We start from the raw sequence: 23,713 nt of genomic DNA, 5'->3' as shown, positions 1-23,713 counted from the left end.
TGATGCATAACAAACCACCTTAAAACCTAATGAATTAATAACTATTTACTGTTCCCCCACCCCCACCCCCGTTCGTTGTGCCTGTTGGGCAGTTCTGGTTTTGTCTGGGCTCACTTGTGTACCAGCTTTCAGTTGGAGGGTTTCCCAGGCTGGGAGGTTCAAGATGTTGTTACTCACATGTCTGGTAGTGGCTCTCAATTGGTTTCTCAGTTGGTGTTGGTTGACATCTAGGCCTTGTCCGTGTGATTTTTTTTTATGACATGGATGTCTCAGATAACATTCCAAGAGTAAAAATGGTAGCTATAAAACTTCTTAAAACCTTTTCAAATCATCACAGTGTCTCTTACAAGGCTAGTTCACATTGAGGGGGATGGGAAAATGAGACTCTGTCTTGTCCAGGGCAGACTGTTAGGATTGCATTGCAAAGGTGTTTCCATTTTATGGTGGAGGGATTTTTTTTATCCATATTTTATCCACAGTTAGACAATTTTAAGATTTTTTTTTTTTTCTGGTGACTGAACCCAGGGACACTTAACCACTGAGCCCATATCCCTACTGCTTTTTTTTTGAGATAAGGTCTCCCTGAGTTGTTTAGGGCCTTGCTAAGTTGCTGAGGCTGACTTTGAACTTGAGATCCTCCTTCCTTGGCTTGCTGAGACCAGCAAGACTAGGCATTCTTATAAATGTCACCGTTGGGATTGCTTTAAAATAATGTTGGGGGGGGTGGTAAAATAGGCAAGATTGTTCAAATGTTGATAATTGTTTTTTTTTTTTTTTGAAAGATAAAGTTTATTTTAGGATTTCACTGAAATGATGAACAAGATATGAACATAGATAACTATACATAACCTAAATCCTTATATGTAGTAAAAGGATTCATTTTAATAAATATTACCATCAAGTTGAAACATTGAAACCTAAATATATTAATATACTTTATAAAATAAAGTAATATCCTCAAGGCAGAAATGGGGGAGCTTTAAATATGAGAAATATTCCTTGGTCAAGGATTTGATGGAGCTAAGCCTTACCTTAGTTCAGTTTCTCACAATTTCCTCCTGTGTAAGTTGATAGCTTTCTTTTTTTTTTTTTTTTTTTTAATTTTTTATTGTTGGTTGTTCAAAACATTACATAGTTCTTGATATATCGTATTTCACACTTTGATTCAAGTGGGTTATGAACTCCCATTTTTACCCCATATACAAATTGCAGAATCACATCAGTTACACATCCATTGATTTACATATTGCCATACTAGTGTCTGTTGTATTCTGCTGCCTTTCCTATCCTCTACTATCCCCCCTCCCCTCCCCTCCCCTCCCCTCTTCTCTCTCTACCCCCTCTACTGTCATTCATTTCTCCCCCTTGTATTATTTTCCCCTTTCCCCTCACTTCCTCTTGTATGAAATTTTGTATAACCCTGAGGGTCTCCTTCCATTTCCATGCAATTTCCTTTCTCTCTCCCTTTCCCTCCCACCTCTCATCCCAGTTTAATAAATGTTGATAATTGTTGAAGACTATTGATTGGTATGTGGAAGTTCATACCCAGGTAATCTAAACTCCACTTCATTAAGTAATTTTAATTTTAGCTCCCAATTGGTCTGTATTAGAACCAAACTTCAATTTTAAAAAAAATTTAGTTATTGATGGACCTTTATTTTATTTATTTATATGTGGTGATGAGAATCGAACCCATTGCTTCACACATGCTAGGCAAGCACTCTACCACTGAGCTACGGCCCCAGCCCTTTAATTTTTGATATTTATGACTTTGTGGTGTTTCAGTGCCAAGACTGTAAACTTGCAGTTTAGAGACAGAATGGATCAATTATTCTTCTTTGAAATACTGTATAGATTTTATTATGTTATGATTTTTAGTATTTTTTTTAGTCCTGGGGATTTAACCCAGAGGTAGTTTACCACTGAGCCACATTTCTAGCCCATTTATCTACCTACCTATTTATTTATTTATTTGCTTTTGAGACAAGGCCTTGCTAAGTTGCTGAGGCTGGCCTTGAACTTGCAATCCTCTTATCTCAGCCTCTAGCGAGACTGGGATTACAGGTGTGTGCCAAATGGGGCACAGCAAAAAATGTGGGTTCCCTCCCCTCTAAGTAACATTTTCTCTTAATTAGTAAAGTAGAACAATTACATTAATGAAATTTTGGAAAGCCAAGTATGAAAGAAAAAAACATACCAGTAATGTTACCACCCAGGAATACTGCAAATGTGAATAAAATGGCTATACATTTCCAATTTTTAAATGCACATAATTATATATGTAAGCTCAGGGAAGTTTCTTTCCTTGCAGTAAGTATCTTTTCATAAATCTGAGTGACTTTAAAAGGTCTTTTTACAGTGCATTAAAGACAAATTTGAAATATTGAAAAGCTAAAAGAATTTCTACTGAGTTGTTAATATGAAATTCTTAACATTGGTGGCATTGCTTAATAATTAGTATTTGCTAAGCACATGCTGTGTGTCTTCAGAACACATAATATACCTGTGAAATGGATGAGGAAATGAAGTATTACAGTAAATCTAGAGTTACATCAAGTAAGGGGCCTATTTCAAAACTTGCACTCTTAACTCATTTCTCTATGTATTGTCATAAATAGGCTCATATGCTAAAAATCAGGCAGTGCCTATTGTGTTTCCTGCCACATCTCAGTTTCCTATTTTGGAAAGTATGGGAAGTGAATTTTTATTAATGCATTAATACATTTTTGTTAATGAATATATTAAAAGATAGGCAAAGACTATTAGGTGTAGGAATTAGTATTTGTTAATATGGATAAGGTTTTTTTCTTTTTAAAGCTGGTTATTTGGTTTGTGACTACTATGTGACTCTTGACAGCTGAAGAAAACCATGAGTATAGTAATGGGGCATAGTGATCTTAGAGTGACAAAAAAAAAGGATACTTAAATAAAACCTTTGTAAGCAGAATCAAAGAAAAACTTTGGGCAGTTGCCCTGCTGTTGCTCTCCTTTTAGGAAGTCACAGCTTTCCAAATTTGGTGAACTAAAACGCCCAAGCTCTACATGATAAGCAACTTTTGGTAGTATACAGAGAAAGTTGTACTTGTAAGGTAGGGTATAGGTGGAGCTTTGTTCCGAGTATTTTCCTACACTGCCCAAAGTTTTTGTTTCCTTTTTCATAGCTCCCCAGTTTTACTAATTAAAGAATAATTTGGGAGAAGGGAGTGCTAAGCTTACCAGATAGAAGGCATAGGTAGCACATATGCCTGGGAATAAGTAAATAAATCAGTATGATAGAAAAATCTGTCAGCTCACACTATTCTACCGTGTTTTCAAACTTTACTTCCAGCATCCTCTGGATTTCTGCCTACTTCAGACAGTTCATTCTTTAAAACCAGCTTGTTTCTATTCCCAACCCCCTGGGGGAAAAAAGAATATTAAAATATTTGTTCTTTATCAGTATTTTGTATAATTTCTTCCTTCTTCTCCCAGTTAAAATTCTCTTCTTCTTTAGATGTACGCATCAAATCTGTTTTCTATCCATTCACTACTTGGGGCCCTCACATATTTGTCTTGGAGCCAGTGTTTCTCTTCCTATAAATTGACCAGGATACCAGTGTAGCTTCAAAATTTTTTGTTTTGTTTTGTTTTTAGTTTACCGTGTTTCAAAATTCTTTATAGGTCCCAAAGCCTTAAAAATACAACAAGCTATATATGAACATATTTTTGAGGGCAGACAAAGCTAGACAGTGTTTTGTTGGAGTTCTGTTTCTTTTCTGAAAGATGTAATTGTTTGTCCGAAACATAATTTTTTAAGTCATTAGGGTGAAAAGTAGTCCCCAAGCACCATGATAGAGATCTCCAGGGTCACCTCCTTATTAAATTACTGCTGAGCAGAGAACACAAGTGCCTGTACAATTTGGATATAATCTACTTTTTGCATTTATTAGCGTCAGTGTTCTTATTTTCTGTGCTTTGAATGGCATCCCTTATATGTTTTCTATTTTTAGTTCTTAAACATGCTTTTAGTATTTTTATGCTGCCTTCTCTTTTTCTAGTTTGTCATCAGAGGTCAACTCAAATGTTACCTCTTCTGAAATCCTCATCTTGTTGGAACATTTGACTCCCCAATCAGTGCTTCCATAACATTGAAGGTTTTTGTTTGTTTGTTTAAGTAAAGTGATTTTTCAGCAGTCTGATAGGAGTTATTTAGGTGTGAATTACTAATTATTCTAGTTGGTATTTGTTAAGCTTCTTGACTTTTCATCAGTTTCAGCCAAAATTTCTTCAAAAATTTTTGTTCTGAAGCCTCCTTTCCTTTTGTCACTCCAGTTACATGTACAATAGACCATCATTCTTTCTCTCAAACCCTCTCTTCTGTATTTGCCGTTATTTGTCTTTCTGTGCTTCATTCTACCATTTATTTCCCCATTAGCTAACATTAGTGGGGGATGTCTTTGGGTTTGGTTCTCTTTACTGTTTTATCTCTTGATTTTTCTTTCTTTTTTCTCTTACATTTAGTGTATCTTTAAAATTTTTTGTTAAATAACAAATACTGTAAGTGAAGGAATAGAGACTGCCTTGATTAAGGTATACTCTACTTTTGCTTAAGGCTTTGGTGTGATGGGTTGAGTTGGTATTTAGTCTGTAGTTCAGCTGTGTCTGAACTTTATTTGCCTTCAGAGTATTCCATTAGTAGATTGCTACTGCTCAGTGCTTAGTGTGAGACCTAGAATCCTGGATAATATTTTTTCAGTATTCTTAAAGCCCCCTTAAGGGTCTCTGCAGTCCATATTCCACAGAGAGGTTTCTCAAAGGCTGTTATACCTTCCTCATCAGTAGACTGTTTTTCCTTCTTATATGAAGCAAAGCTGTGGTGGTGGTGGTAGGGGCAGGAGTTCTTAACTTTGTTGATATTTCTTCAGTCTTTGGGAGGCTCTGTGTTCCTGCTCCTCAGGTGGGGATTTACCAGCATTTCTGCTCTTTCCTTTTATTTTATTCTAGAGTCTAGGGCATAGGAAGTTTATACCTTCCTCTTCCCCCTTGTCAGCTTATCTCTGCCTTGTGTCAGTGGTGGATCTTGGGCAGGTTGTGTCGTGGCCACAGACCTACCTTATATCAGTGCAGAGTTCTTGGAGAAACTAGTTTTCTTAACCTTACCCCAGCAGTAGCTTTTTGCAGCCTTGAACTTGATCAGGATGTGAAACACAAATGGGTTTCTTGAGGTTCTTCTTTTAAATGTAGCCAGGTTCTTTGTGGTCAAGCTGCAGAGAGGGACCTTTCAGATCTTCTGCCTGCCCCCATTCTTGTGAAGACTTAGTGAGGGCCTGTAGAAGAAAACTTTTCCTTGAATTGGCTCAGAGTTAACTGTTTCATTAAGAAATTTTTGGCCTTTATGAATTTAGGAATTCAATAAATTTTGTTATATTCTTAGCACTTTTATGGTGGCCACCTTTGTCCCATCGCTTTAGAGAGGCTTGCCACTCTTTGTAGCTCAGTTCATCTGGTTGCTTTGCCACCTCAGCTCTGAGGTGTACTCAAGAAACCTGATTTTATAAATTATTCAGCTTATTCTCATTGTGTTAGACATTTGTTCTTTTTTGACTTTATATAATGCAAAGATGGAACACTTCCCCCAATTTTGTTAGGTAAGTATTCAAGATGAGAAGTGGGGGGTGGATAGTAAATTAAATATACACATAATGTTGCCTATATTTACTGGTCAGTATTATGACACTATGAAAATTCAGTGCACATTCCATCTTTCAGTTGTCTTTTTGAAACAGCTTCCAATTGAGGTTCATGCATTTATTGCATTTGGTTTTGATTCTTCAGTTGCAAACTCAGAAGTGTGTGTGTGTGTGTCATTGAGTTTTTGAAGACTTGAGCAATTATCTTTTAGAATGTTCCCCATTTTGGATGTCTTATCTTTGTGTGGTCATTTATTTTAATTATGGTTATTATATATTTCAGTCTGAAATTCCTTTTTAATGCTTTTTTTAGTAGTGTTCATTTTGCATTTTCCTGTTCCCTGCACATATTTTCAAGCTTCTATTTAAATTTTGTAAATCCAGTTATATCTGCCTAAATACATAACTTGGCAGACTTTGGCTACTTTTTCTTGTTCTCTCTTATGTGTCTCAATGTCCTTGTAAATAGTGCCTTATTTCAGCATATATTTAGTCATTCCCTACTTCTTGCTCTTGAAAAATAATTTGTAGAAAGAACTTTGAAGCCAGGCACAGTGGCACATGCCTGTAATCCCAGGGATTTGGGAGGCTGAGACAGGAGAATCGTGCGCAAGTTAAAAGCCAGCCTCAGCAACTGCTAGGCACTAAGCAACTCAGTGACACCCTATCTCTAAATAAAATACAAAATAGGGCTGTGGATGTGGCTCAGTGGTTGAGAACTCCTGAGTTCAATCCCTGTTGCCAAAAAAAACCAGAAATAATTTGAAGCCTAGCATAAAGACATGGCCCTTCAGCAAATTTTAGGTTGGTTGATTACTAGTTTGGGACTATCTTTAGCCAAATTCAGGGTTGAACTTCCATTTATATATCCAAATAACATCAGCCTGGTCTGCAAATCAGCACAGGAGCTTGTTTATTATTGGAATAACTCTTAGTCTGACGTTGTGGTTCTTTGGAGTCCAGCTTATTTTATTTTGAGTTAGTGACCTGTTAAATTTCTCACCTCGTTTGTGTCCTGAGCTTTGACATTCTTCCATGAGACTGGCAAAATGAACGTTTAAATCTGGGGCTTTATAAATGCCTTAAGGACATAAATCGTTCTTATGCTTTCATATCTCTTTGGATTCCCTTTTGCCTTCATTATTGACCTAGTAATTTGTGTGTGTGTGAGGGAGAGATACTGGGAATTGAACTCAGGAGTGCTCAGCCACTGAGGTATTATCTTCCAACCCTTTTTTTAGACAGGGTTTTGCTAAGTTGCCCAAATTTGTAATCCTCTTGCCTCAACCTCCAATCACTGGAATTAACAGGCATGCACCACTGTGCCCAGCTTAACCTAATAATTATTTTTTCATCACTTTATTGCTTTAGAAACATTGTTCTCTTATTTTTCATTGCTTTAAGAAAGGATTGTGAATGATCTGCCATTATCAAGAACTGACAATCTCTCATAGCATTTTGTATGTCTCTATTTGTCTTAATGTTATATCATGTTTGTTTATTTATATGTTCCATATGCTACCCCCACCTATGAAATACAATTTCAGGAGATAGATCTTTATTATTATCTTCATAGAGTTTAGCAGCTAAAGTCAGTACTCTTAGGTACTGAGAACTAACTTTTATTTATTTGTTTGTTTGTTTTTAGTTGTAGATAGATGCAATACTTTTATTTTTATGTGGTGCTGAGGGTGCATCACATATGCTAGGCAAGCACTCCACCCCTGAGTTACAACTTCAGCCCAGTAACTAACTTTTAAAAGTTGAACTGGAGCTAAGATGTTTTAAGATCTGATTGGAAATTAAATGGAACAGGTAGGTTGGCATTCTGGATGGTAGGCTAAAGAATTTGGACTTCCTCTTAGTCTGTTTTGTGCTACTATATAATACCTGAGACTGGGTAATTTATAAAGGAGAAATTTGAGGCTGAGGTTGTGGCTCAGTGGTAGAGGGCTTGCCTAGCATGTGTGAGGCACTGGGTTCAACCTTCAGCACCATATAAAAATAAATGAACAAAATAAAGGCATTGTGTCCATGTACAAAAAAAACTTTTTAATTTTTAAAGAGAGATTTATTTTTTTACAGTCTAGAGACTGGGAAGGTTCAGGGCTACATCTGGTTAGTCGTCTTTTTGCTGCATCTTCCTATAAAAGGGGTAGGGGAAAGAATTGAACTGTCTCAAGCCTTCTTATAGTCAACATTAACTTATTCATAAAGTTGGAGTCCTCAAGACCTAAACCTCTCAGGCTCCACCTCCCAACATTGTTGAATTGGGGACTAGGTTTACAGCACACACTTTTTGTTGGGAGGTGGGGTGTACATTCAAACCATAATAGCCTTCCTTTGTAAGATGATGGAAAGCAATTGAAAATTTGCTTGGGAAATGCTGCTGTTACTGGTTGGATGAGATAAAGAAAATATGTGGTTATGAATTCCCCTTTAAAGAGAGCCTAGTATAGGATATAATTAGAGATGATCTTTGTTGGTTTATCCTGTTATCCATGTAAGTCTTGTGTGATGAGACAATCTAGGCTTGATACCAGGCCTAGGATAAGTTTGTGAGGTAAGTTTCTTTAGGTGCAGTTAACATATGACTAAGATCTTGGTGAGTTTCAAATAACACAGTACACAACTAAGTTCAGAATTCTGCATGTTGGGTAATGAAACAGAATTCCATTTGACTTTTACCTGGGCTAAGAGAAACTTTAAAGCAAAATTATTTCTATAGAATAGATGCAAATAGATTTAATGCTGTTTGTGATTGGAAATTTCTCTAAATATCCTTTGATGTAGTGTTCATCAGGCCACAAACATTAGCTTCTTTTAAAGAGCTCTGCAGACTTCCTAGGATGCTGAATGAAATTACCTGTGGAAAAAATTAGTAATTAAAGCAAACTACAGGGTGTGGTGACCCACGCCTATAATCCCAGTAATTTGGGAGGCTGACTGAAGCAGGAGGATGGAAAGTTTAAGGCCCTCAGCAATTTAGCGATTCTCTTTCTCAAAATGAGAAAGAGCTGGTTGTGTGGTTAAGCATCCCTGGATTCAATCCCTAGTACCAATAAATTAAAAAATAATGCAAACTACATTTGTGAATGGACAGACTATATAAACTGTGAAAGTGGTACAAATACTACTCTAGTTGCATATATCATCCACAATAAAAATGCCTTACTTAAGATGAGGGAAATTTATTTTGTGGTGCTGGGGATCAAACTCACAGTTTCAAATATTGATTGCAAGGTTTTTGTGGCTTTGCGTCTCATAGCCTTTATGCATTTGAAGCATGTTCTAGAAACTGGAAAGTTTGGCTTCTTATATCTGTTAATGCCTGCCTCCCCTTGCTCAGTCATAGACTTCTTCATGAGGGACATAAGCAAAGAATTCCAGTGAATTTATCATGCTGGGAGTTTAGTGAGGCTCAAAGCAAGTACAGATTAGGTGTGTTATAGAAACTGCACAACAGTCAGGTGTGCTATATGCAGATTGAGTGGTGAGATATGGTGGAGAGGCATATACCCTCTCCTGCTAAAGCTCAGGTTCCATTTTCACTTGTAAAACATGAGTTCCAAGATAAAATTCTAAAGAATTTCAGGACATCAGGCAGCAGAAATTTTAGTCAAGTACAAGGCCCACCTCTGAAGCCACCCCTGGTGACAAATTTTTATCTTATCACCAAGCACAAGGAAGAACTTGACTTTCCAATTCTGGAATCAAATCTGAATTTAAAGCTTCATTATATAACAACAGAAGGAAGCTAAGAGACCATTATGTTGAAAGATTGTACATATGAATTTTGTGCTGTGAAGTACTTGTAACTGTTTATTTAAAATATTACATTTAGGACTGGGGTTGTAGCTCAGTGGTAGAGTGTTTGCTTCGCATGCATGAGGCACTGGGTTCGATCCTCAGCACCAAATAAATAAATAAATAAAACAGATATTGTGTCCACCTACAACTAAAAGAAAAATTTTAAAAAAATATTACGTTTAAAATATCTTCCTCTTACTGTGGTACTGTGATTTGCTCTTTATTCTTCCTTATACCTTTTACTTTATAGTGCTTATAATATTTAAATTGTGATTATTTCTGTAGTTTGTTTTTCACAGGGTTACAATTTCTTTGTAGGTACCACATCAGTATTTTCAATGTGACTCGCTCCTACCTCATCCTCTTGTTTAGCACATAGAAAACGTCAGAAAAACTATTAAGTGAAATCAGCAAACTCTTAAAAAAAGTGCTTTATAGAACCTTGTTAGGTGGTCTGGTAGAGTTTTCCAAGGACTGCACATTATTTTTATTTATTTATTTATTTATTGGGCGTGCTTTTGACCTACAACTTACACAACCAAATTATATAAGTTTTCGTCTAACACCTACATTGTCAAAATTCAATCAGTTTATGTAGAGGAGTTGCCAAAAATAGTTTCATACAGTATCAAATTAAATCTCTCATAGGACTTTGCCTCTTTGCCTTCTCCTAAGGGATTTGTTTGAGCAGATTTCCTACTGGGTTAGTTTCATTCTGCAAGTAAGAACTGGGTATAAATATTGCTAAAATGAACTATGATAGGCATAATTAAGAGCATTATTGTTGTTTAAAAAGCAACTGTAGACATTTACTTTTCAAAAAGCATTTTGTCTCCCTGTTTTAAATCCTTAGATCAGAAATATAGTCTTGTTTAGTATTTTCATAGCCCTCTTAATAAAATGATGTCTACTGCTTATTGTTTGTGAGCTTTTCCTTTTTTGTGCTGGGGGTTCATTTATGGGTTTTTGAATGTCAGTGTTTAAACATGAATATTCTTTCTCCTAATATATGCCTTCTTTAAATTTCCAAATTCACCTTTCTAAAAAGATTTTGTATGGCCTTTCCAAAATTGCACATAACTTATAAAAAGCTGATGATAGAAAAGATTTCTAAGTAAGGTGACCACATGCTTTATCTTTCAAACCAGGACACTTGTAAGTGACAATGTAGACAATGTTTTAATAATTATATTGGGTAATGAACATAAATTTGTTACAAGACATAAACTGGGACTGTTCTAGGCAAACGGTGAAACATTGTCATCCTACTTATAAAAAAAAAAAATGGAAGTTCTGCCCCACCCTTCATTGCATTCCTATTTCTACTCTCCAAAGTTGTTTTTACAATGTTTTTCTGTTTTTTCCAGGGTTTATTTACCTCCATATTTCTTTGTAATATGTTTATACTGTTATTTCATGATTTTTAAAAATTATTTTAAATAATGCTTTTTTTTTGTTTGTTTTTCACCGTTGTTCTTACTTCTTCTAACCTTCATTCTACAGTGTATTTGTAACAAAATTGATTGAATAGTCTGTGTTCATATTATTATGACTGTAAATTTTAAAAAGTTCAATACAGCTGTACCTCCCATCTTGAATGATGGCTATATTTTCTAAGGTAAAAAACTTGATTTTTGAAAATTATCTTTTGATCCTTATAGTCAGTGTGGTTTTTTCCGGTTGTACTATCTATTATCTCTGCCACATGCCAATGAAATAGTTTGCCTATGATGCAACTTTTAAAAATAGTTTACATGCTTTACCATAAACCTTCCCTTTTATCACTGCTTTTTAGGTTCTTTCATCTGATTATTTCATGATTTACACTCCCATTTTCCTAGGACATGTTCTTCATTTAGGTTCCTATGGTTGTGGGTCCTCTCACCCTCCTTTTGTGGTGTGAGGGATTTACCAGGGTCTCACCCTTGATGTTCTCTACTCCTGAACTATGCCCAGAGCCCCTTGTTTGGTTTTTGATTCATTGTGAATATATGCAGTGTGTCCTGTTCCTCCTCTCACACTTAGTTGCTAGATTTCAATTGAGGGTTAAATAAACACTTCTCACTATTACAGGCAGTATCTTGAATTTAATATTGTTAAGCTATTCTTTTTACTTTACTTTTGTACAAGATCCATTTTTCCACAGACATAGGATCTTTTCACCATTGTAAAAAACCTTTATTTCTGGTTTTATGACATTTAAAGATGGTACATTGTGTTTTAATATTGGGCTTATTTGTTTTCTTAGATCTTCCCGAATGCTCTTTTTGGTTCTTTTTATTTTTTATTTTAAATATTTATTTTTTACTTGTAGTTGGACACAATTTCTTTCTTTCTTTCCTTCTTTCGCTCAGCTCTACTGCTGAGCCACAATACATACATGGAGTATAACTTATTCTAATTAGGATCCCATTCTGTGGTTGTACATGATGTGGAGTTTCACTGGTGATGCTGAGTATTCTTTTTTATTTTTATTTTTTGGTACCAGGGATTGAACTTAGGGGCACTAGACCTAACTGAGCCACATCCCCAGCCCTATTTTGTACTTTTTTAGAGACAGGGTCTCACTGAATTGCTTATGCCTCGCTGTTGCTGAGGCTGGCTTTGAATTTGTAATCCTCCCATCTCAGCCTTCAGAGCCACTGGGTTTATAGGCGTGCCCCGCCTTGTGCCCTGCTGCTGAGTACTCTTGAATCTGTTCACTGTAGTGATTTGTAACGTTCAATTCTGGAAAGGTTCCTTTATTTCTTTGGTAATTTTTCTTTCCTCTCTTTCTAACCATAGTCAAATGATAACTCTCTAGGCAATTCTGTTAATGTCTACATTTTCTACTTTTTGTTCTGCTTTCTGGGAGGTGTCCTCAAATTATAATAAATATGTTGAATTTATTTCAGTGTATCTCATTTTTAAAAGTATATCACAGTTTGAATTTCTACACGCTCTTTATTATACTGATTGCATGCTCAAGCATCCTGTTCTTATTTTATAAATGATTTTGATATTTTTGAGGATAGTAATTGCCTCTCATCTCCCAAAATCTTCTCCCTGAATCATCTGTAGGCATTTTTATTTATCTGTTTATTGCTAGTTTTGGTGGTGTTTTTGTTTTCACCTATATAATTTATTTTGTTTATTTTCTCCCAACTAGAATTTAAACTCATGAGGGCATGGAATTTAGCCCATTTTGTTCATTGACACATCTCCAGCATCTGAAATTATACCTAAATCGTCAATAAATATTTGTCCAGTGAACAGATGAGATTTTTAAGAGCACTGATGTGATTTTAAAGGGGGGGAGGTGCTATTTTAGGTGCACCAGTAGCGCATACTGCAGGATACAGAAGTATAATTTATTTTTAAAAAAAAAATCTAGAGGAAGTTATAGACCATTCTTATAAAAGCAATATGAAGGGGCTGGGGCTGTAACTCAGTAGTGGAGTGCTTGCCTCACATGTACAAGGCATTGGGTTTGATCCTCAGCACCACATAAAAGTAAATAAAATAAAGGTATTATGTCCATCTACAACTAAAAATATTTAAAAAAACAACCAGGATGCATTCAGTAGAAATGACACTTTTAGTTTTGAATCCAGATCTTTTTTCGGATTGTGTGTTGTAGTTAGCTTTTTTGCTGCCACTTTGGTTTTTATATTGAGGCTTCCCTTGTATACCAAGTGATCCTTGATTTTTGTTTATATATCCTCTACCCCACCACATGCACAGGGGATTGAACCCTGGGCACTTTATCACCGAGCTACATCCTCAGCTCACCTCCTCCCCTTTTTTTTAATTTTTAAATTTTGAGGCAGGATCTCATTACTAGATTTTTTAAATATATTTTTTAGTTGTAGATGAACACAATACCTTTATTTTATTTGTTTTTATATAGTGCTGAGGTTTGAACCAAGTGCCTCACACATGATAGGCAAGCACTATACCACCTAGCCACAACTCCAGCCCCTCACTACTAGATTTTTTTTATTCTCCTGCTTCAGCCTCCCAAGTAGTTGGGATTACAGAATTATGCCACCATGCCCTCTGGATGTTTGTCTATTAGAGAGAAGCACTAAAACAGCTTATTGAAATTTTTGCTATCTAATGGACTTGTCTGTGAGATAGGCTAATCAAATATTTGCATTCCATATGTCAAATCAATAAATCTTATCAATGGTGTTAATTATCCAAGGGTAGACTCCCTTAGTTTCCTGACAACATTATAGAAACAGGAACAAGAAAAAGACTTTGGAAGTCAAAATTTATTACATAACTTTTCCTTTATTACTTACCATTGCCTGAACTCCTGCAGAGATTGTGCATTGTAGGAGTGGGTCACCTATAAAATCTTTATTTTCTAGTGCATAAATAGTCTGTTGGGGGAAATGGAGCTGAGGAAGAATTGGGGTTCTGCTCCAAAATTAGGTTTTAATTCAGCAACTTATCCTCACACATCACTCCTTTTCCCCCTCAAATATTTTTATTGTTGTAAAGTACATATACAATAAAATTTACCACCATAACTATGGTTAAGTGTGCAGATAATTGTTTCATTAAATAGATTCATAATAGGATGAAACCATTACCTCTGTCCATCACCATCTTTTTTCTTACAATACTGACATTCTGTGCTCATTAAACAGTAACTCCCCCACTCCCCTAGGGTCTGACGACTACCATTCTAATTTCTCTCTTGGATTTTTACCCCGTACATATCTCATAGACTCATAAGAGTATTTGTCTTTTTATGACTGGCTTATTTTATTTAATGTCTTCAAGGTTGATCTTTTATGGCATATGTCAGAATTCATTCCTTTTCAAGGTCCATTACCACATTTTTCTTGTCATTCATCTGTTGATAGATGCTTGTGACTATCAACTTCTAATGTGAATAATTCTACTGTGAATATAGGCATACAAATATGTCATTGAGACCCTATTCTCAGTTCCTTTGGTATGCCATCCTCCTGCCTCAGCTTCCCAGTCGCTTGGTGTATACCCATAAGTGAAATTGCTGGGTCATAAGGTAATTATATTTTCAGTTTTTTGAGGAGCCATCATACTGTTTTCCACAACAGTTCTTTTTTTAATATAAATTTATTATTAAAAAGTTTAATTCCCTTTTATGGTAGCTTATATTTCTAAGTCTTGATAGGAAGGCTAAATGCTATGCTACCAGTTTCTGCCTCTTTCTAGATACCTGTAGTTGCATCCTCTCTGTTGAATTAATGTACCTCCCTTACTTTAGATTACCCAAATATACATTTAAATTTCTGGGGGGTTTTTTGTTTGTTTTTTACCGGGGAGGAGGTATTGAACCCAGGGGTACTCTACCACCAAGCTATATCCCCTGTTGTTTTGTTTTTAAATAGCATCCAACTAAGTTGTCTAGGCTGACCTCAAACTTGCTATCCTCCTGACCCAGACTCCTGATTGGGTATTACTGGCATGTACCACCAAGTCCAGCTCCATTTAAATTTTTTGCTTTACGTGATCCTTTCCATTATTATTACTTTTTTTTCATGGTTAAAGCTTCTGATTCATTTAGTGTCGTTTTACATGGATTTTAAGAGTAGAGGGCATCATAGATGCCTAAAGATAATCTGTTATATGTTTACCTAGAAGTTTTTGATGAACTGTCTTTGATCTAAAGGATTAGATCCTATAGTATAATATACTCTTACTCTAGATTTCTTCATAGTTTCATAGTTCTAATTGATAATTAGCCTGTGTTCGTGTGCCTTTCACTACAATATAAGCCTTATGTTTTGTTGATGTTTTTGATCCACTAACCATACCTGCTTTTTTTTCCCCTCAGTACTCAGATCAAACCCTTGGTCTCCTGTGTGTTAGACAAGTGCTCTACCATTTAGCTACATCCCCAGCACTTCACATTTTATTTTGAGACAGCGTGTTGCTAAATTGCCTAGGCTGGCCCAGAACTTGCCATCCTCCTGCATCAGCTTCCCAGTCGCTTGGTGTGTGCTACCATGCCCTGCTCTGTTCATCCTCTTTTCTGTTACTGAACCATGTTTTTAAGACGAAGATTATTGGAAAAGTAAATTCTTCTGTAATAACTTCAAGGTAGAAAGATGTGACTAATATAAAATTTAGTTGATAAATTAATAAGGTTACATGCAGAAAATGAATTAGATATTTTTAACTTAAATGTTTTGAGTGTTTTAATAAAGCAAGTGTATACTTTATCCAAGATGTATATCTGATAGATGAAGTGCATTGTATTTGCCTGAATTCTAATCCACTGTCAGAACAATAAGGGGATAAATAAGTTTGACCTTGAAAATGGATAACCAGAAGAAATTGGATAGATTATTTTGAAATTCATTTGTTCCTTTTTTTTTGGTCCTCCTCCTTTTTCTTCTGAGTGTAGGCCTCCTAGGTCTCCAGAGACAACCTTCTAAATTTGTGTCTCAGAAAGTTTTAAAATGTTTTTTGTTTTGTTTTGTTTTTGTGATAATGGAGATTAAACCCATACCTTGCACATTGCTGCCTAGCTATACTGCCAGCCCTTTTAAAAATTTTATTTTGAGATAGTCTGAGCACCTTGCCCAGGCTGGCCTTGAACATGAGATCCTCCTGCCTCGGCCTCTTATGTAGCTGAGTGCCGCCATAGTCAGCAAGTTATTTTAATATGGAAAAGTTGTTCTATAGTAGTGCTAATGGTGGTGACCCAATACCGAAGATAATCCTTTGTCCATTCACATTAGAAAAGGAAAATAAATTGTGTATGCTCAAACAGTGGAATACTTTATGAAAAGTTAGTGAATTTACAACTATATGCAACAACTTAGAAGAATCTCACAAGTATAATGATGAACAAATGAAGTCAGATGCAAAAAGTACCCATTGTATGATTCCATTTGTGCATAGCTAAAAATCAGGCATTTTCTTTCTTTACTCTTGGCATGGGTTGAAAAATATTTAGTGAAAAAGATTTAGAAATTATTAATCTAAATGGCGAAAACATTCAATTACACATTCTATATAAACCGCATTTAACATTTTGTTCATTTCTGTAGGATTTTCTTCCCTTTTTTCCATTTTTTATATAATTAGAATCAATACCATGTATGATTTTATAGTTTTGTAGGTTGAGCTTTTCCCTTAAAACATTATCACTTTCCAGTATTATTATAAACATTCTTTGGAAACATTCCAGGAAAACATTTATAGCTGGGCAATCATTTGCAAATTACTTAACCTCATTGCCAGTTTTCTTTCTTTAAAATATTTTTTTAGATGTTGATGGATCTTTATTTTATTCATTTATTTAAATGCAGTGCTGAGAATCAAACCCAGGGCCTCACATAGGCAAGTGCTCTACCACTGAGCCACAACTTCAGCCCCAGTTTTCTTTAATGTAAGAATGATAGAATACCACCACCACCACCACCCAGGCTGCTTGCACTAATAAATAATCAGAAGATCCTTACCCCCAGAACTGGCATATAATACTCAATAATAATTATCTGCTATGGTTGTTATTATTTGTTGTAATAATTAAAGAGATCCTGTTGATGGTAAATAAAAGCAAAATATATTCATTCATTACAATTTAGCTTTTTAAAAAAAAAATATTTACTTTTTTAGTTTAGTTGGACACAGTACCTTTATTTTACTTATTTATTTTCATGTGGGGCTGAGGATTGAACTCAGGGCCTTACGTGTGCTAGGTAGGTGCTCTACAGCTCAGCCATAACTCCAACCCTTAGCTTGTTTTTTGAGTACCTATTCTCGGTAATGGTTTTATAACTTTAAATGATTCTAACCTAGAGAAATTTTGTACTAAACAAAGTATAAGGTAGGTGTAATGTCTTAGTATAACTCTTTACCAACTGGAAACAGAATAATGATGCTTGTGTTTAAACTGATGAGGGAAAATTGAATAGGGAATGTAAGGACTTCCCAGGCATATTAAAAGGCCGAGAGCACATTGTGTTAGGGGGTTTGCAAATAGTATAATAGGTGTGAGCATTGAACACTAACAGTGAAGAATAGTAAGGCAACCATGACAAATTGATGTAGGAATTTATACAGAGACAACTTTGAGTGAAAGATGGAAACAATGTTTCTTATTGTACATCTCTGTATTTGTATGGACAGTTAGAAACCTCTTGCCTTTAAGAGAAGAGATGGTCATAATTTCTGTTTACTTTCTCAGGATGTATTTAACTTACATAGTTCTTGATTTTAGCTGATGATTAAGAAGGATTAAAAAATAAAAGTTTGCATGTTCCCAAGAGCAATTACCTCAAATTTGCATTTCACAGGAAATTGAGGAATGGAGTCTAAACCTTCAAGGATTCCAAGAAGAATTTCTGTTCAGCCCTCCAGCTCCTTAAGTTCTAGGATGATGTCTGGAAGCAGAGGAAGTAGTTTAAATGATGCCTATCACTCAAGAGACTCTTCATTTAGACTGGAGTCTGAATATCAGGTAATATCTATATTGGAATATGTGTACACACAGTCCTTTTCAGAAGTCTTTGGGTCACAGTTTGTTTATTTTTTTTAAGTTGCTGGATCTAATGCATCCTGTAATGAAAACATTATTATAGCAGTAGCAAAATAAATGACTAGTGATTTTCAAACTTTGGACTTCAGAATTATGGATGAGAGATCATGGCCTTACATAAAATACTTTCTAAAGACTTGGAAAGCTTTGTTAAAGAGCAAAACCTGAATCCTTGTCCTCTAAATAGCATACTCGTTCATCTAACTTTTTTTGAATGTTCCCAAAGTGGTGATAGAATAAGGATTATTATTAAATGTTATTTTTGAGAATATGGTTTTTAAGAATTTTGCTTTTAATGTGGGCAATTGTTAATAGTAGTTGGGCTTTCTTGTCCAGTGATAGAGTGTGTACATATCCCTAGGACCTGGCTTCAATCCCCAGGAAGAGAAGGAGGAAAGGTAACAACAGTCCATCCTTTTATGAAGATACTTGACATCCTTTTACGTGAATTTTGGATTTTATTTTTGTGGTTAATGACATTTTGCATTAATTCATTCATCTAGTCAGTTTCCTTGGGTCCAACAGCTTATTGGGTTTTTTGTTTGTTCTAGCATGTTGGTTTTTGAAAGGGCTTATCAGTATTATAATACAATAGTTATAGTATAAAATTGTATAACTCTCATAAGGCATGGTTTATGGTTTAATTCAGTTGCTCATCTTTTAAATTTAAGTTCATTACATTTTGACTGTACATCTAAGTAGCATGTGATTTGCAAAAGTAATTTTAAGGTAACAATCTAAAAGAACCCATTTAAAAAATTCTTTTTAGATATTGTTTCTGTATCATGTAACGTGTAATATATGACAGTCTCATTTAATAAGAAAATTCCTGCATAGTCATCACCATTTTATAAAATGTTCAGAGTAGTCATCACCATTTTATAAAATGTTCAGAGAAAGAATGAATAAAAGTTTCTTTGAAATGCCTGACTCTATTACCCATTTTTAACTGATTTAATTGGAAATATTCACTTGATTTCATTTAAAATATTGAATGATATTGGTAATATATATTGCATTCTGTAGAATGCTGTCGTTGACTCATAAAAGGCAAAGTTTATTTTTTTCCCATTTATCTTTTCATAAAATTCTGACTACTCATCTTTAATTTTTTTTTATGTAGATTATTAATGAGAAACACAAACTCTGAAACCAGGGTTGAAGTCCTTCCTCATTACTTCGAATCTGTATGATCCTGAGGAAGTTAATGTTTTTTGTTTGTTTGTTTGTTTGTTTTTGTCTATCTTCTACCTCATCTGCCTGTCTGGTTGCTAAGAGTTAAATGAATTAGTATATTGAATGAGACAAGTGCCTGGCTCATGATAAACTATATAAATGCTAGCTACTAATGCATCATTTGTTTTCTTAATATAGTAACTTTTGGGCCGGGGACTGCTGGGATTGAACCCAGGGGCACTTAACCACTGAGCCACATCCACAGTCCTTTTTAAAAAAAAAAAAAAAAATTGTTCCTGGACCCCCCCCCTTATGGGGGGGGGATATATTTTATTTAGAGATAGGGTCTCACTGAGTTGCTTAGGGCCTGATAAAGTTACTAAGGCTGGCTTTGAATTAATGATCCTACTACCTCAGTCTGCTGAGCCATTAAGATAGTATGTGCGCACCACTTCGCACAATTATAGTAATCTTTACACTATTTTATGGGACTAAAGTTTTGAATATATTTTTATAAGATTTATTTATACTCTTTTTTAAAAGATTTTCAAACTGTTTCCAGATTGTTCTCATTGTTGTAGATTATTCCAAAAGTTATATTTTTTATTATAGTAAACAAATGTAAAAATAAGAAAATCATTTAAATGAAATCTTAATTACTATAAAAATGACCCTACCTAAAACACGCTGGTAATAGCCTATTAATATCGAATTCATTCCGTTTTATAAATGGTCTCAACTCTGCAATTACAAAATATAGACTGGCTGAATAGATGAATTCATTTTGTTTTAGAATTTTTAACCTCTGCTGCTGGTGATTTTGAACCCAGGGCAAGCCCTGTACTGCTGAGCTATACTGCCAGTCCCTCTGTCCAGAATTTTAATGTCATTAAGTACCAAAATAAAATCCAGAAATTATTTGCCAGCATCTAAAAACCAAATGAAATAAAATTTAAATCTTTTTTTATTATTATTAATTCTTAATAATATTAGTTTAAGAAATTTGGGGGGAGGTTCATTAATGCTGTCTTCAGTTGCTTTAAATTGCTTACAATCCTGTTCCCACCCCCAGCAAATTATAGTTGAGCATGGTGGCATACACTCTTAATCCCAGTGATTTTGTAAGGTGAAGCAAGAGGGTCACAAATTTGAGGACAGTATGGACTTAGCAATACCCTGTCTCAAAAATAAAATAAAAAGGGCTGGGGACATAGCTCAGTGCTTACCTATTGTGTGTTAGGCCTTGGGTTCAATCCACAATACCTCAAAAAAAATTAATTACAGGAATAGTGCCAGTAATAAATCAGCTTCTTTATCATGCCTTGTCTTTTTGATTTTCTTTAAAAATGCAAACTTTTTCCTGTGCTGTAAAATTGTAGTAATAGTGGCTTCTTCATAAGGTATTGTTAAGATTAATTTAAAGAAACAAGACATGTGAGGCACTCAGAACAATAGCTGCTGGAACATAGGAGGAGCTCAGATGTTACCAGTTACATTTATGATAATTGTTATTTCTATTAGTATTGTTTTCTGGCTTTACATTAATTTCAGTGGATAATATCTATAGTATAATATTATCCAAATATTTAAATTGCATATCACATATGTTGTTTTCTTTGTCTTAAATTTACTCAGCAAACTTTATTTAATGAATGAGCCCTTATAAATGGCAAAGGAAGCACCTTTTTTTAAATTGCTGAAGCGTTCTGAACAGCTGTTCTATACATAAAACCTTATCTCAAGCACTTAGTGAATCTAAAGCTTCAGAAAGGAGGTTCAGGTCTAGGGCATGATAGATCAGTTTTAGCTATGTTATGGATAAAGTAGTATAGAAACACTTTATATAGGGATGGATATTTTTATCATTCATAATAAAGGATATGAAATCTAGAAAGATAAATAAATTATTTTCCCTTGTTACATGATTAGTATGTATGTGATGTACTGAAGCTGAAGAATCCAAGCCTTTGTGATAGCATTGTTTCTTTGGAGGTTCTAAGTTCTGAAAAATTAGTTTCCTAAATATCTTTCTTTTAGTTCTTGGCCACTTACAAGCTTGGCTTCACTTGTTCTTACTAGTGTTTCCATTACTACATCTTTAAATTTTTATCACAGTTTGAATGTTGAAAACTATGATTATCCTCCCTTCTTCATAACAGAATTTTACATATTTTGAAAATAAAAGTTTAACTCCTAAAACTCATGTTGTTAAAAGTAAAATGGAGAGGCTTGGGGTTGTGGCTCAGGGGTAGAATGCTCGCCTAGCACATATGAGGCCCTGAGTTCAGTCCTCAGCACCACATAAAAATAAATAAATAAAATAAAGATATTATGTCCAACTACAACTAAAAAATAAATACTAAAAAAAATATTAAAAGTAAATAAAATGGAGTATTCTGTGAATACTTAATTTCATGTGTTATATTTTTTTGCAACTTAAGCAACCACTTATACAGCTGCATTTTCTTGTTTCACTAAGAGGTTTCTTTTACTAGGAACTTTTTCTTTTTTACTAGGTTTCTTTTACTAGGAGGCTTTTGGTTCTTGTTTTGTGAACTTGGTGTGTGTGCTTCTTGGTTCTTGCTATATGTGCTTCTTTTTCTTTTTCTTTTTTCTTTCTTTTTGCAGTTTGGGGATTAAACCTAGGGCCTTGATCATGCACAACAAGTTCTGTGCCACTGAGCTATATAGATGCTTTTTTAAATGACTCATATTTTTTCTAATCTGTACATAAATTACTGTTTGAAAAATTTACACATTTTGAATAGTATGTTTTCTCCAGAATTAAATGAACCAGTGGTTTGGGGAGAGGTTGTTTGTTTGTTTTCTTACTCTACCATGTTCATATTCTTTTTACGGAACTAAATCCATGCATATGTATGTAGTTAACAAGAAAATGAAATTCTTTGTGCAATGTGATCAAAAAACAATACCGAGTGAGTAAAAGTTTTAACATTGATAGGCATTAAATAAACCCTGCAGTTTCTATGTGTTTTTTTTTTTGTTGTTGTTGTTATTGTTGTTCATATTTTTGTTTGGGGTTGTGGGGGATGGAATTCAGGGTGTCCTGCATGCTAAGACGGCTCTGTATCACTAAGCTCATCCCCAGATATGCCTGAATGTTTTTGAGTTAAACCTGGGACTGGGGATGTTGCTCAGTGGTAGAGCACTTGAGTAGTGTGTGGGTGGCCTTCAGTTTGATCCCTGGCACTGCCAAAAAATAAAAATTAAAAGAAGGTTAAGTCTGGACTATAATTTGGGGTATCAAGATGATCACAAGAAAATACAGCTAGCTTTATAATGTGTATTGTTCATAAGGGAAAGACATATCTTCTTAGAAGCAGCAAAGCTTGGCCATTTGGTCTGAAAGTGGAAAATCAAATGATATAGTGGACAGTGTCCACAATTAGAATTTCTATAGTAAATATACTCAGTGAAATTGTTTCTTGGTAAACCTTTGTGTAAGTACAAGACACAATGAAAAACTAAAATTCAATAGTTCTGTAAAGAGAAAAAAGAACTACCCATACTGAGTAGATACTAGAATGTAGGTTTTAATTAATAAGCTCAAAGTGCTAAGTTGTTGCTATTAGCCGAGGTAACTTTTTTGTTGTGGTGGTGGTGGTGTTTTTTTTTTTTTTTTTTTTTTAACATTTATTTTTTAGTTGAAGTTGGACACAGTGCCTTTATATTAATTATTTATTTTTATGTGGTGCTAAGGATTGAACCCAGGGCCCCCAATGTGCTAGGTGAGTGCTCTACCACTGAGCCACAACCCCAGCCAGCTAAGGTAATTTCGATCTGGAAAATTTTCAAAGCAGGATTTATCAGTTGTTACAGTCAAATCATTAATTCATGGAAATGAGGAGTCCACAAAAAGGATGCCATTCTTTGCTTGCTTCTATACAGTAATATCATTTTATGATTTCCATCCATTAAGCATTTGCCAGTGGATAGCATAGATTACATTTAAAAGGTTCGTTAAGATTCTTTTTAAAAATAGCTTTACCAGGTTATAATTTCACATTCCATGCACTTTTCCTGTTTAAAGTATATACAGTTCAGTGTTTTTTAGTGTATGTATGAGAGCTCTAAACCAACACCACGGTTAGGATTTTGTTTTCTTTTTTAGGTTTTTTGTTGTTTATTTTGTTTTGCTGTTGGTAGTTCCAGGAATCAAACCCAGGGTCTCATGTATGCTAGGTAAGCTCTGTACCACAAAGTTGCACCTGCAGCCCACCACAGTTAATGTTTGAACCTTTTATATCACCTCAGGAAAGAAACCCCAGATACTTTAGCTATTGCTACTCTGGTCCCCTTTTCTTCCACTAGTACTGAATAGCCATTAATCTAGTTTTTTTCTGTAGATTTCCCTATTCTGAACCTCTTTGTACATAAGTAGGAACATATACTGTATAGTCTGTGCCTAGCTTCTGTTGCTTAGCATGTTTTCAAGTTTCATCTCTGTTATAGCATATATCAGTATTTCTTTTTATGGCTGAATAATATTTCACTGTATGGTTATTCCATA

General features: G+C 34.8%; 1 protein-coding gene across 5 annotated transcripts in view; it reads left to right on the top strand.

Annotated features, from left to right (window-relative positions):
• Marchf7 (membrane associated ring-CH-type finger 7) overlaps positions 1 to 23,713 on the top strand; it is a 52,750-nt gene that overhangs the window by 3,264 nt on the left and 25,773 nt on the right. For all 5 annotated transcript variants that reach the window (XR_003583131.2, XM_027937941.2, XM_027937938.2 and 2 more), the window contains exon 2: positions 17,765 to 17,928. Coding sequence is in view for 4 of the 5 variants with exons in the window: in XM_027937941.2 (XP_027793742.1) it covers positions 17,776 to 17,928 (153 nt within the window). In the remaining variant the exon portion in view is untranslated. The remainder of the gene's footprint in view (positions 1 to 17,764; positions 17,929 to 23,713) is intronic.

The sequence above is a fragment of the Marmota flaviventris genome, chromosome 11 (genome assembly GCF_047511675.1).
Source record: "Marmota flaviventris isolate mMarFla1 chromosome 11, mMarFla1.hap1, whole genome shotgun sequence".
NCBI lineage: Eukaryota > Metazoa > Chordata > Mammalia > Rodentia > Sciuridae > Marmota > Marmota flaviventris.
Note: the sequence above shows the minus strand (reverse complement) of the source record. Positions and strands in the feature narration are given on the sequence as shown.